At 38.6% G+C, this 13,310-nt stretch overlaps 1 protein-coding gene across 1 annotated transcript; it reads left to right on the top strand.

Moving 5' to 3' along the window:
* The first annotated feature begins 8,683 nt into the window (after positions 1-8,683).
* Positions 8,684-8,839, top strand: LOC122216887 (60S ribosomal protein L39-like). The gene has a single exon (XM_042933857.1). It carries the CDS (start codon positions 8,684-8,686, stop codon positions 8,837-8,839), a length of 156 nt encoding a protein of 51 aa, XP_042789791.1.
* The last annotated feature ends 4,471 nt before the right edge of the window (positions 8,840-13,310 follow it).

Raw genomic sequence — 13,310 nt, 5'->3', positions numbered from 1 at the left:
AATTAGTGATAGCAGGTAGTTAGAAACATCTACCAAATTTGGTAGCATTGCTTCTGTGATCATTACTCTGGAGGTTTCCTTTGGCAGTAGGCATCAGCTCCCTTGTCTCTTCAGGCCACTCCTAGCTCAAGGTAGTGAAAATTATGATCTAAAAATAAAACGATGCATGCTTTTGCTTTTACCATTATAGGGGTGTTCACATCCAATTCAACCAGAAGGTGATATCAAACCATTAAGAAATAAATTGAAATGATGGAGTTCAGAACACTTCCCTGATTTTACTGCTCCATTTATTGACCCTGACTGCTCTTATAAAATTGTAATACTCAGCATGTATGAGTATCAGTAACTATGGATCTTTGGTGAGCTCATGTGTTAGTTCACCATAAATGTGAAGGCCAGGAAAGAGTCAACAAAAACCTCACATGATCTAATGTTGTTCAACACCATCTGGTAATTGGTTAAAAACATGGTCTGTGGTTGAAAAGCCTATCTAAAAATCTGTCTGCTTCTCACATAAAAACATTGTTCTGTTCATAAATAAAGCTTCAGTTAGTTCATCAAGGAAACATTTTCCATAGAATGTCCCCAAACTAGTAAGTCTATATTTGGGAAAGGCAGAAAGCTGTCTCTTTTTAAAGATGGGATAAACTACCATCTTTGTCCAGCTAGTCGATCAATGTTCATAGAGTCAATAAAGGTGAGCAAATTACTAGGACTGGGGACCCACCACTCAGTGGTGGATCTAGGCACAAATGATCTTCCTCTGGCATGCTATTCTGCTACAGTTTTACACAATGTGAGGGATCTGCAAACACTGGGCTTTTTAGAGCTGGGAAGGTAAGCTACCATAAGCTCAACTGGTATCTGAGAACTCATATTCTTAATAGCCTTGTGCCTCAGGTAATTGTCCTGAACTATGTTTTTTATTATCAGATCTACCCGCCACAATCAGGTCATCTCACTGAGTTTTATTACAACTAAGTGTTTTCCAAGCAAAGTAAAATTTATAACAGACTTTAAATTTGATAAGGTCCCAGTTAGATGTTTCTGATGTTTTGGTTTACACAGGTCTTCACCAATCCAGCTAATTTGTGTATATGCTTGGGTGTTTTTTCTTTTGAGATTTTGTTATGTTTTGTTTTTGCCTGTTAACTAGTTCTTGTCAAACTAGGCACCAGGAAGTTAAGGCCAACTTTTGCTGGAACGCTTGACGACTAAGCCCAATTTTAAGTTTTTTACACTCTGCTAGTAAATGATACATCTACCTCAAGGGCCTGGAGATAAAATATGTTGAGTTTGAAGAGTCTGAAAGCTCTTATACCTATTTAATCCCTTTGGCCACCTAACTTTCCCAGGACAAAGTTGTAGGCCTGGTGGGTTCTAGAACAGTTGTGTCCATGATTTAAACAAGAGGGCATATTACCTTTCTACCTGATTGAGATTATCCATCCTTTGAATGTTATTAATCCGAGGTGACCTGATTTAACAGAGTCAATAATGCTAGAGGAGGCCCAATAAAGAAGAGTTACTATTTAAATTTCCCCCAAATGTATTCCACAAGCTACCATTTGTTTGATTCCACAGGTTCTATTCATAAATGAGTTTATTGGGAAATTTCACTTTCAATCAGTACAACTGTCTCTAAAGATATGTCACACAGTGACAGCTAGATGGCTCAGTTGGTTGAGTGTCTGACTCTTGATTTTGGCTCAGGTCATGGTCTCACAGTTTGTGAGATCAAGACTGGCATTGGGCTCTGCCCTGATGAGGCAGAGCCTACTTGGGATTCTCTCTCTGCCTCCCTCTACAGCTTTCAGTCTCTCTCCCTCTCTGTCTCTTTCTCTCTCTCAAAATAAATAAATATTTGTTAAAAAGATTTGTCACACAAAGAAGTAATCTGCCCATCCCCAGTGGCTCCCAGTGGAGTCCAAGAAGAGTATTGCCAATTTGGGTGCTCAAGACCCCCAAAACAACCAGTCCAAGAGAAGTATATATAATAAAGTTCAAAATATCATTTTTATAAGACCATGTGTCCAAACATTCCATGAACACTCTGGCAGGGGAATCCGAGTGTTAAGACAAATCACATCCAGCTTGCCAGGGAACAAGATCAACTCCAGAAGAAAAATAGCCCTGTCATGTGAGCCTGGTGATCTGACAGCAGTTCCCTGAGTTTGATAGAGATAAGAGTGGCCAGTCTACTTTTACTTCTGCCATAGTAATTTTTCCCTGATGGCTGAGAGATAAAAGACCTAAAACCGTAAACATGAGCAGGTGAATTTGTAAAATCCAGGTTCTTTTCAAACAGAGAATGTTTATCAAAAAAAATCAAAATAGGGAAAAATCTCCAAGCTATTATCTTTGGGGTCTCAAATGGCCACATTCCCAGAAAGGAATTGTATTCATTGTGGAGGTCACCCCAGGATGTATACCAGGTGCAAAAAATGTTGACATTTGTTTTCCAGGTTGGCTGGGTACTTTCAAACGTATCTTCTTTCTATGGACCAACAGACCTCTTGTTTGGCAGGTAAGATCATCCCAAAGAGAGAGAGGGGTTCTAACAGGTTGATATCACCCTAGAAACATTAACTGGGGAAATGGACAAAAGACAATGTTCACAGGCTATTACCAGGAAGGGTGGAATTAGGTATCTTGCTGAGAGAGCTGAAGGATAGTAGTGAGACCATCCCTCAGTTGGGAGTAGGCTAGAGAAAGAGTCATGAGGTTGTGTTTGATGGCAGCTGAGAGGAGGGAGATCCCACAAATCAGAAACAAACCACAAGAGGAGAAAGCTGTACCCTTAGGGAATTTCATGGAGACCTGGTGAGGATTTGGAACATGATACATGCAGATTAGGAGTTAATGGTGGATTGAGCTACCTTCCAGGCACTCTGCTGTCCATTGGTAAGTGAGGCCAAAGATTCCTATAGTTCACCCTCAGAACTAACTTCATGCTTCAAGGGCACAAAGCTCTGTGCCTTTGATCTAACAGAGGGAGAGTACTTTCTCCTCAGAGCTGCCTGGGGCACCTAACCCATGTTTACAGCCTCAATCAAGGTGACCTTGGCCCCAATAACAAGGTGAGGAAGTTAGGAAGAACTGTACCCTACTGTAGAGGGCTTTTGATAGCCCTGCCAGGAAAGGAAGTGGACCAGCTGAGCAATATATTAAGGTGGCTTCCAGGGGTATCTGTGGGGAATATCAACACTACCTGATTCCTCATCAAGGCCAAACAAGGGACATGACAAACGTATCTCTCCTTGGATGTGACTTCCTCTAACCAATCCACCCAAGTTGTGACACACTAATTGGCAAGTGTCTTAGTCAGCTTGGAATGCCATAACAAAATACCATAGACTGGGTAATTAAACAACATAAATTCATTTTCTCACAGTTCTAAGGACTGAAAATCAGAGCTCAGGGTGCCATCAAGGTCAGTTCCTGATGAGAACTCTCTCCCTGACTTGCAGATGGCCTCCATCATGCCATTAGCTCACAGGGCAGAGACAGAGGGGGAGAGAACCCCAGTGTCTCTCTTATAAGAGACTCTCATGACCTCAGCTAACCCTAATTACCTCTCAAAGATCTTATCTTTAAATACATTGAAGGTTAGGGCTTCAACATATGAATGGTAGAAGGAGAGACACAATTCAGTCCATAGCAGCATGTTTTTCCATAAATCCAATCATTCTCTATTATTCATCTTCATTAACAAGTAATATTGTTTTAACATGTCAGCCTTGATATTAACATAGTGAGACCATGGTTCTGTGGAGACAGTTAAAAGAGAAAATAAACAAAGATAGAATAAATTAATGGTCACCAAATACTAGTCCCTCACCCCACCTGTCCCTCCTTTTCTTCCAGGTCCCACTTCTAAACCCTGTGTTCTAACTTAAATGTCTTCCAAATTCTCTGCTCCAACCCAATTAAGATACCCTGGCTTCTAAAAACTTTAAAAAGGATAGGCTACCAGCCCATGACACATGTGAAGCACTATTGTGGAAAAACAACAAGAACAAAATGTTCTTTTGTGGGAAAGAACAAAAGAATCTGCTTGCAAAGAGCAAAGACCCCAACATGTATTTTTTGAGACCAGCGCTATGCCAGGTTTAGAGGGATATATGAGAGAAAGTCCTCAAAGAGCTCACATTGCCTTAATAAGGAGCATTGGAATTGTAATTTATGTGCTTCTGACTCTAGGTGCTGAAAGATCTTGGAAAAGGAAGAAATCTGGATAACCCATAACAACCAGAGAATAATTTATGGAGGAGAACATATGGGAAGTGCAGTTTGAAAGATAAGTAAGCATTTTAGAGGATAGAGGGAAGAGTTTATCATTCATGAACCAGCATGAGCGGAAGCACAAAGGCAGGGACCTGACAGGGGTAGAGGGCATGAGGAGATCTATGCAGTGGAATGGTGGCTAAGTGTTAGGATACATTCATTCATTGCCATCCTTTTATTCATTAATAACTATTTATTGAGCACCTATTATGTAGCAGGCACTATTCTTAAAGAGGATTCAGTAGTGAACAAAAAGATCCCCGCTGTCATTGAGCCTCCATCTAATAAGAAAGAAAGAAAAACCAAATAAATATGTAATATCAGATGGTAATAAAACTTATGAAAAAATAAAGGGATTAAGGTTTCCAGTCAACTAAGAAAGACCATTATCCACTTCCCTAAAATATTCAAAATATTGACAAAATGTATAATGCACTGACTTTTAAGATACTGTACATCAGTCAACAATGGATAGTGATTCCTAAAAGACAAGAAACAAAGTGCACCCTACAGTAGTCCCTACTTTGAGTTTCCAGATCAAGGCACAAGGAAGGGGAACCAAGATGGATCACAGAAGATTCCTTTAGTGAGAAGACAGAAGTTGAGAGTCCAGACAGAACAAAGAATTTAGAGCTCCCAGGGCAGAATAAAAGAGGAGAGAGATGTACACAGAGATAACCCTGAAGATCAGGAGAAGGGTCCCATTGAGTAGTCAGCTAAGTGCTAATAAGCACCTGTATAGAAAATATCCAAGCCAAGGGAAAGAATCACCCAAAAGGACTAGAAGGAGAGGTACCCAGTATTCACACAGGGCCAGAAACAGTATTTGTTCCCACTAGCCATACTGTAAAACTTCATAATTCTAGGATTTTGCCTCAAGAGCGGGGAGTAATAATAAACCCTAGACTGAGCACTGATTTGGTCTCACCTAGCAAATCTTAACCACAAGACCTAAAAGGCCAAACTATTTCCAGTTTCATCACAAACTATTTCATCACAGACCAAAGTTCAAGAATATTTATATGAAAATAAAAATATCCAGAACCCAACAAGGAAAAATTCACAATGGCTGGTATCTAATCAAAATTACCAGGCATATAAAGAAACAGGAACATACAATCCATGATGATAAAGAGTAATCAGTTGAAACCAACTCAAAATTGACACAGACATTAGAATTAGTAGACAAGGATATTAAATAGTTATTATAACTATAATTCAAAAGCTAAGTAGAGACATAAAAGATACAAAAGTTGGACTCATAGAGATGAAAACTACAATATGTTAAATAAAATTTGATGATATAATATTAGTAGTACATTAAACATTGCAGAAGAAGACATCAGTATACTTTGAAAACATACCAGTAGAAACTATTCAAAATGAAACTCAGAGAGAAAGAGAATTTTTTAAAATAAATTCAACATTGGTAGGGTGTAGAACAATTTGAAGTGACCTCCTGTATGTGTAATCAGAGTCAGAGGAGGAGAGGGAGAAAGGGAAGACAGAAAACTACTTGAATATTGGTTGTAATATTTTCAAATTTGATAAAAACTATAAACCCGTAGATTCAAGAATCTCAATAAAGGCCAAGTGCAAGAAACATGAAGAAAACTACAGATTGCACATCATAATCAAATCAAACCAGTGATAAATAGAAAATCTTAAAAGCAGTCAAAGGAAAAAAGATATGTTGTAGACAGAGGAATAAGAATACTATGACAGCAGATATCTCATCAACAACAATGCATGCCAGAAAGCAATGAAACAGCATCTTTAAGTTACTGAGAGAAAAAGTTGTCTGCCTAAAATTCTGTAGTGGCAAACATATCTTTAAAAACCAAAGTAATGACTTTTGAGACATACAAAAACTGGAAGAGTTCATCACCACCAGCAAACCTGGAGTATAAGAAATGCTAAAATCCTACAAGAAGATGGAAAATGATACAAGATGAAAATATAGATCTATAGAAAGGAATGAATAACCCTAATATGGTAAATTCATAGGTAAATATACACGATTCCTTTCTTATTTAAATATATTTTAAAATAATTAGTTACACAAAAATAATCACAATGTATGTAGGGTTTATAACATGTAGAAGTAAAATATGTGGCGACAACAACACAGAAGATGTTAGGAGAGAAATAGAAGTATGCTGTTGTAAATTTCTCATATTATACACTCGATAGTAGACTGTTAAACATGTATATTATAAGCTCTAAAGCAACTACTAAAATAAGAAAACAAAGAGCTATAATCATCTTACATATGAAATAATAAAAATAATCCAAAAAGAGATAGAAAATAAGAAGATGAGAACAAAGAATGTGGAACAAATAGAAAACAATTAGCAAGACAATAGATTTAAACATAACTATATTAATAATCACATTAAGTGTAAATGGTCTACATACTCCACATAAAAAGAATTGATTGTTAAATTTGGAGGAAAAAAAAATCAAGACCTAACTGTATGCTGTCTGTAAGAAACACAGTTTAAATATAAAAGCACCAAATATGTTAAAAGCCAAAGGATGGAAAGTATATAGCACACTAACCAAAAGAAAGGTACAGTAGCTGTAGTAATACTAGACAAAGTATATTACAGAGTAAAGAATATAATCAGAGGTAAAGAAAGTCATTTCATAATGATAGAATGGTCAACTCATCCATATCACAAAACAATCCCCCAAAAGGTGATGCATCTAGTAATAAAGTTTCAAAGTACATGAAACAAAAATGATAAAACTATAAGGAGACCATTTTAGTGAAGAACTTCAATAAAGACAGGAAATCAATAAAGACATAGAAGATTTAAGTAATGGTATCCATCAGCATGACCCAATTGATAGTTATAGAAAACTCCACCCACAAAAGTAGAATACACATTCCTTTCAGGTGCACACAAAACATATCCTAAGATAGACTATATACTGGGCCATAAACGTAAAGTCTTAATGAATCAGAAAGAATTTGTCATACAAAGTAAATTCTCTGACCACAATGGAACTAAACTAGAAATAAATAACATAAAGTTCTCCGGGAAGTTTCTCAATACTTACTAACATACTTCTAAGCAACCCATAAGTCAAAGTATAAATCAAAATGAAAAATAGAAAGTATTTTGAACTGAATGAAAATGACAAAAACAGAACAAACTTGAAAGATGGTACTAAAACACTACTTTGGGGAAATTTAGCACCAAACCCCTTTTTTGAAAAGAAGAAAGGTCTCAAAACCTCAGTTCACATATTAAGAAACTAAAAAAAGGAGACCAAACTAAACTCAAAATAAGTAGAAGAAAGGAAATAAAGATCAGAGCAAAAATCAATGAAATAGAAAACAGAAAAGCAATATAGAAAAATCAATGAAACAAAAAACTGTTTCTTGCAAACATAAATAAAATTGATGAGTTTCTAGTGTTTTCAGGAAAAAAGAAGAAAAAAAATACCAGTATTAGGAATAACAGAGGCAACATCACTGCAGATTATACAGATATTTAAAGGATAATAATGGAATATTATTTAAAAAAATTTATGCCTATAAACTAGGCAACAACTTAAATGAAATAGACACATTTCTTGAAAATCACAAACTACCAATGTTCATTCAAGAATTTGATGACTTGAATAACCTTATATCTATTAAACAAATTTCTTCCTACAAAGAAATTTCCAGGCTCAGATGGTTTCAATGACAAGTTCTACCAAAATTTTAAGGAAGAAATAATATTAATTCTATACAAACTTTCCCATAAAACTGAAGGTGAGGAATACTTCCCAATTCATTATCTGAGATCGGCGTTATCCTGATCCCAAAACCAGACTATAATATTACAAAAAAACCAAAGACCAATATCCCAACAACAGTATATCCATGGGCAAGAAATAAACTCCAATTCATACTTTGACACAATTTACAAAAATTAATTCAAAATGGATCACGTGCCTAAATATAAAACTAAAAAACTCCTAAAAGAAAATATAGAAGAAACCCATTATGACTTCATTAGGGAAAGATCTCTTTGCTCCAACACAAAAGCATGACCCATAAAGGAACAAACTGAAAAATTGGACTTCATCAACATTCAACATTTCTGATCTTTGAGAGACATTTTTAAGAGAACAAAATGACATGTCACAAACTGGGAGAAAATTATATTTTTAGATTATTTTTTTAAGTAGGGTTCACACCCAACATGGGGCCCAATGCGGGGCCCAACATGGGGCTTCAACTCACAACCCTGAGATCAAGACCTGAGCAGGGATCAAGAGTTGGATGCTTAACTGACTGAGCCACCCAGGCATCCCTATATTTAATTTAAAAACATACCTCCAGATCTCTCTTTTTCTCTGCCATTATGGTGTGTGCGATTGACTGTTCCTCATCATGTTTTCTCATGAGACTTTTAGAATCAAGGGACTCCTGGCCAAGAGACAAAAGCAGAATCATCCCATTTCCCAGTGGATTCAGATGAAAACTGGTAATAAAATCAGGTACAACTCCAAGAGGAGGCATTGGAAAAGAACCAAGCAGGGTCTGTAAGGGATTACACATGAGATGACACACATATTTATGCTGCATGAAGGTCACATGCTCATATCCTATCACTCTGTAAACATCATTACTACCTGAACAGTAGACATGTTTCATTGGGGAAATGATTTTTCTCTGTTACTATGCTTCTGCACCAGTAGGTTAGTTCAGTAATAAATATGTGAGACCTTAAAAAAAATATATCCAGAAAATATAAAGAACTCTCAAATTCAATAATAAAAGATAGACAACCAAATAAAATAATGAATCTTGAGCACACCCCAGGGTGATCCCTAATAAGTCATATCCTTGTATAAATGCCTCCCCTGAGTACAAGTAGAACCTATGACTTGTTTTTAACCAATAGATTATGGCAAAGGTGATGAGATGTCACTCCCCTGATTACCTTATGTTACATAAAACTCCATTTTGGCAGACAGAAGAGAGACAAATTCACCTACTGGCTTCCTGAAGAAGCAAAAAGCCATGTTTTGAACTGCCTCAGAGAGAGCCACATGGCAAGGACCTGCAGGGAGCCTCTAGAGGTAAGAGTAGACTCCAGATGAGACAGCTAGTAATAACCTGGGGCCCCAGTCATACAGCTGCAAGGAAATGAGTCCTGCCAACAACCTGATAAGCCGGGATGTAGATTCTCCTGTAATCAAGCCACCAGATGAGAAATCAGCCAGAAAGACACCATGTTTGCAGTCTGGGGAGATCCTCAACAGAGGACTCAGCTAAACTGTGCCCAGACTCCTTACCCACAGAATTCATGAGATAATAAGTATGTACTTTTTGTTATGCAGCACCAGAATACTAATACAATGGACAAAAGTTTTGAAGAGACACTTCACCAAATATGATATATGGGTGGCAAATAAGCACATGAAAAAAAATGCTACATATAATTAGTAATTAGGGAGCTCTAAATCACAACCACAATGAAATAATACTGCATACCTTTTAGAATTGCTAAAAGTTGTGGCAAGGATAGGGGGAACCAACACTCATACACTCCTGGTTGATTTGTACAATGGTACAACAATTCAGAAAGCAGTTTAACAGTTGCTTGAAAATTAAACATACATCTACCTTACAACCCAGTCATTACTCTCCAGGGTATTTACCCAAGAGAAAGGAAAGCATATGCTCACCCAAAGCCTTGTACATGAATGTTCACAATACTTTTATGTGTAGTAGCTGCAAACTAGAAATACCCCATGCAACAATTGGTGAATGGATCAATACACAATGGAATACTACTCAATAATAAAAAAGAATAAACGATTGATACTCACTATAACATGGGTGAATCTCAAAATAATTATGTTGAGTGAGAGATGCCAGACAAAAAAAGAATGTGTACTATATTATTCCATTTATATTAAATTCTAGAATGCAAACTAATCTATAGTGACAGAAGCCAGATCAGTAATTGCTTGAATGCGGGGGAGAAGCAGGAAGAGATTACAAAGCAGCACAAGTAGACATTTGGGAGTAATGGAAGGATAAGTCATCTTGATTGTGTTGATGGTTTCACTGATGATTACATATGTCAAAACTTACCAAAATGGTGCAATTTAAATATGCATGATTTATTGTGTGCCAATTATACCTCAATAAAGCTGTTAAATTTTTAAAATAAAAAGAATTGGGGGAGAATGACAAAGGTGTATTTAGATAGGATGTGTGGAAGGCTCTCTGCGGACGTGCCATTTGTGTAGAGGCCTGAAAGAAGTAAGGGGATGAGTATCATGAGTGTCTGGGGAGAAAAGCATTCCAAGAGGAGGGAACAGCAGGTACAAAGGCTCTGGGTGGGACTCTGCTTGGCACATCAGAGTGTAATGTGGCTGGGACAGTGAGCAAAGGGCAAAGGTGAGGTCAGAGTGGTAGGGAAGGACTACATCATGTAGAGCTTATTCTGAGAGAGATGGGGATGTACTGGATTGTTTTGCACTGATTTATGACATAATCTGACATGTTTTAAAATTGTCGTTCAGAACCACAACTATCATTCTCAACTGTAAGGAGGAAGGGCAGAAGCAGGGAGACAGGAGGGTGAACTACTGCACTAGTTAGGTAAGAGATCATGGTGACATTGCTGCAGGAAGGTTGTGGTGGAGGTGGGGAACAGGGGTTGGAGGCAGGATTATTTCACCGATAGGGTTGCCCATTCCAGTGATATGCTGGATATAGAGAGTGAGAGGAAGAGGGAAGTCAGAGATGATTCTAAGGTGTTTCATCTGAACATTTGGAAAAATTAATTTGCCCATTACTAAAATGGGGAAGTCTGAAAGGCCAGTTTCTAAGATGTGTTCAGGTTAGGATGTGTTAAGTTTGAGGTGTCTATTACACAACCAAGTGGCAATATTGAGCAAGCTGGCTAGATGTGTCTGTGATCAGGGCAGAGAGGTCAGAGCAAGACCCGGGATATAAATCTGAGGAACAACATAGAGGACAGGTGTGAGAACTGAGTACTGGGCATTAGAAGGCAGGAGCAAGAGGTCAGGAAGGAGAGGGAAAACCAGCAAAAAGGACCATTAACAAACAGTAAGTGTGAACCAAGGGAGGAAAGTGTTTCAAGAAACACTGTGATTTAACTGTAAGGAATGCTGCTAACAGGCCAACATGAGGACTCTGCATTGACCACTGAATTTAGCAGTAGGCCACATTGGCAGGAGCTATTTCAGAGAGGTGGTAGAAGCAAAGGTTTGATCTGAATGGCCTCACAGGAGAATCAGAGGCTAGGAAGTGGAAGCAGCAAGTTACCAGAGAGTTTCACTGTCAAAGCAGGCAGAGAAATTGAAGAGTAGCTGAAGAGGTATGTGTGGGTCACGGGAGGGTTTTTTTTTAAGATTGAAGATATTATTATAACATGTTTGTATTCTGATGGGAACACTGGTAGAGTGTAGAGAGGTAAAAATTAATGATGTAGGAGAGGGAAGGGGAGGGACAATTGCAGAAAAAGTCCTTGAGCTGTGGGAGCAGTAAGAGATAAAGATGAGGCAGTGAGAAGAATCTAGTTGTGGTGGGATTTTGCCCAAATTTACCACTCCAGATCCAGGGCCAGGCAGGAACGTCAAATTGATGAGTGTCTGTGATACCCCAAGAGCCTCCTGGTTATTCTCCTGAACCACCCTGGGAGGTGTATAGCCTCACTGTACACCAAATGAGGCCAGAGGGTTGTGATGACCTGCTGTATTACCCACAGCAACCCCAGTGACACCAAGACTGCAGGAGGTTATCCTGGGAACAAGAAGGATGCCCGCTCGCCCCCTACACCTCCCAACTTTCTCATCATGATGATATCCAAACACTGAATCTGCCCTTGGGCAGGCCAAGACTGTGCAAAGCAGTTTTATTCTCCTCATTTGTGCTGCCCTTCAACTACACAGTGCAATGTGGACCACTGGTTTTCTCACCACCCTGTTTCCCCACAAATATAAAATCATGGAACACTAAAGTCAAACAAGACCTCAGAGATCACCCAGTTCACCTCTCATTTCCATAAAAGGAAACTGAGGCACAAGATTACATAGGCCCATGCTCAAAGGCAAGCAGAGCAAACTGTCATCTCATTGCCCATGAGCTGTCAAACATCATTTCCCCCCCTTGTCCCTAGAGATGTGAGTGCATACGCCCATGTGTACAAAATCTATTTGAACATGCAAATTGGCTACATCCAATTTCATCCAACTGTCCTCGAAATTTAAGAGCTCTGCTGACATGCACAGAGCCAAGAGTAAATTGTCCCCCTGAGAGAAATAGTCTTGGAAAGGGCCTCGGGTGTCCCTGTCCAAGGTGCTAGGAAAGCAGAGGCCGTGAGAAAGAAGCTTGAGTCTGCCAGGTCCACACGTACTCTCCTTGTGAAAGGAGAGAAGAACAGAGGCTAGAGTTTGGGGTGGAGGCAAATAAAGGAGTCCCCTGAAATCCTCTGACTTAGAAATGTATTGACACCTTCCCCTAGGACTCCCACTGGGGTTGTGTTCTGATGTAAACGAATGTTATTCCAGAGATACAGGATGACAGTGCTGAACATCCCTGCCTGCCATGGGTTTATTTAGAAAGAGAGTGGAGGAAACAAAGTTTAAAATGGCACTGTGACTCTCAAGAAGACCCAATGACATTCCCTGAGTGCCAGGGAACAGGGCATCAGTTGCCCTATGACCTGACCTTCTGACTTGACAAATGGATTCATCCAAAAGTAGATAAATCAAACTCCACAGATAGATTAAAGCAGTGGTTTTCAACTACTCTTTCAGAAGCAGAAATACTGTCTGATTCAGAAAACAGTAAACACAAAGCTACTGTGCTTGAAGCAGGAGTGGAAGCCTCACAGCCTGACCTTGGCTGATGCCAGACCTCAGAGGCACTTCTGTAGGATTTTTAGAAAAAGACTTGAAACATCACTAGATTAAGTTAACTAACAAAAGTTCTGTAAATCTCTGCCCTGTCTCATTCGTTGGCAGGTAAATAGCCC

The sequence above is a fragment of the Panthera leo genome, chromosome B1, assembly GCF_018350215.1.
Source record: "Panthera leo isolate Ple1 chromosome B1, P.leo_Ple1_pat1.1, whole genome shotgun sequence".
NCBI classification, from domain to species: domain Eukaryota; kingdom Metazoa; phylum Chordata; class Mammalia; order Carnivora; family Felidae; genus Panthera; species Panthera leo.
The sequence above is the reverse complement of the archived record's forward strand: the minus strand, read 5'-3'. Positions and strand labels throughout refer to the sequence as shown.

Coding starts and splice junctions, on each gene's coding strand:
- LOC122216887 (XM_042933857.1), top strand. CDS start 8,684: ATGTTTTCTCATGAGACTTTTAGAATCAAGGGACTCCTGGCCAAGAGA.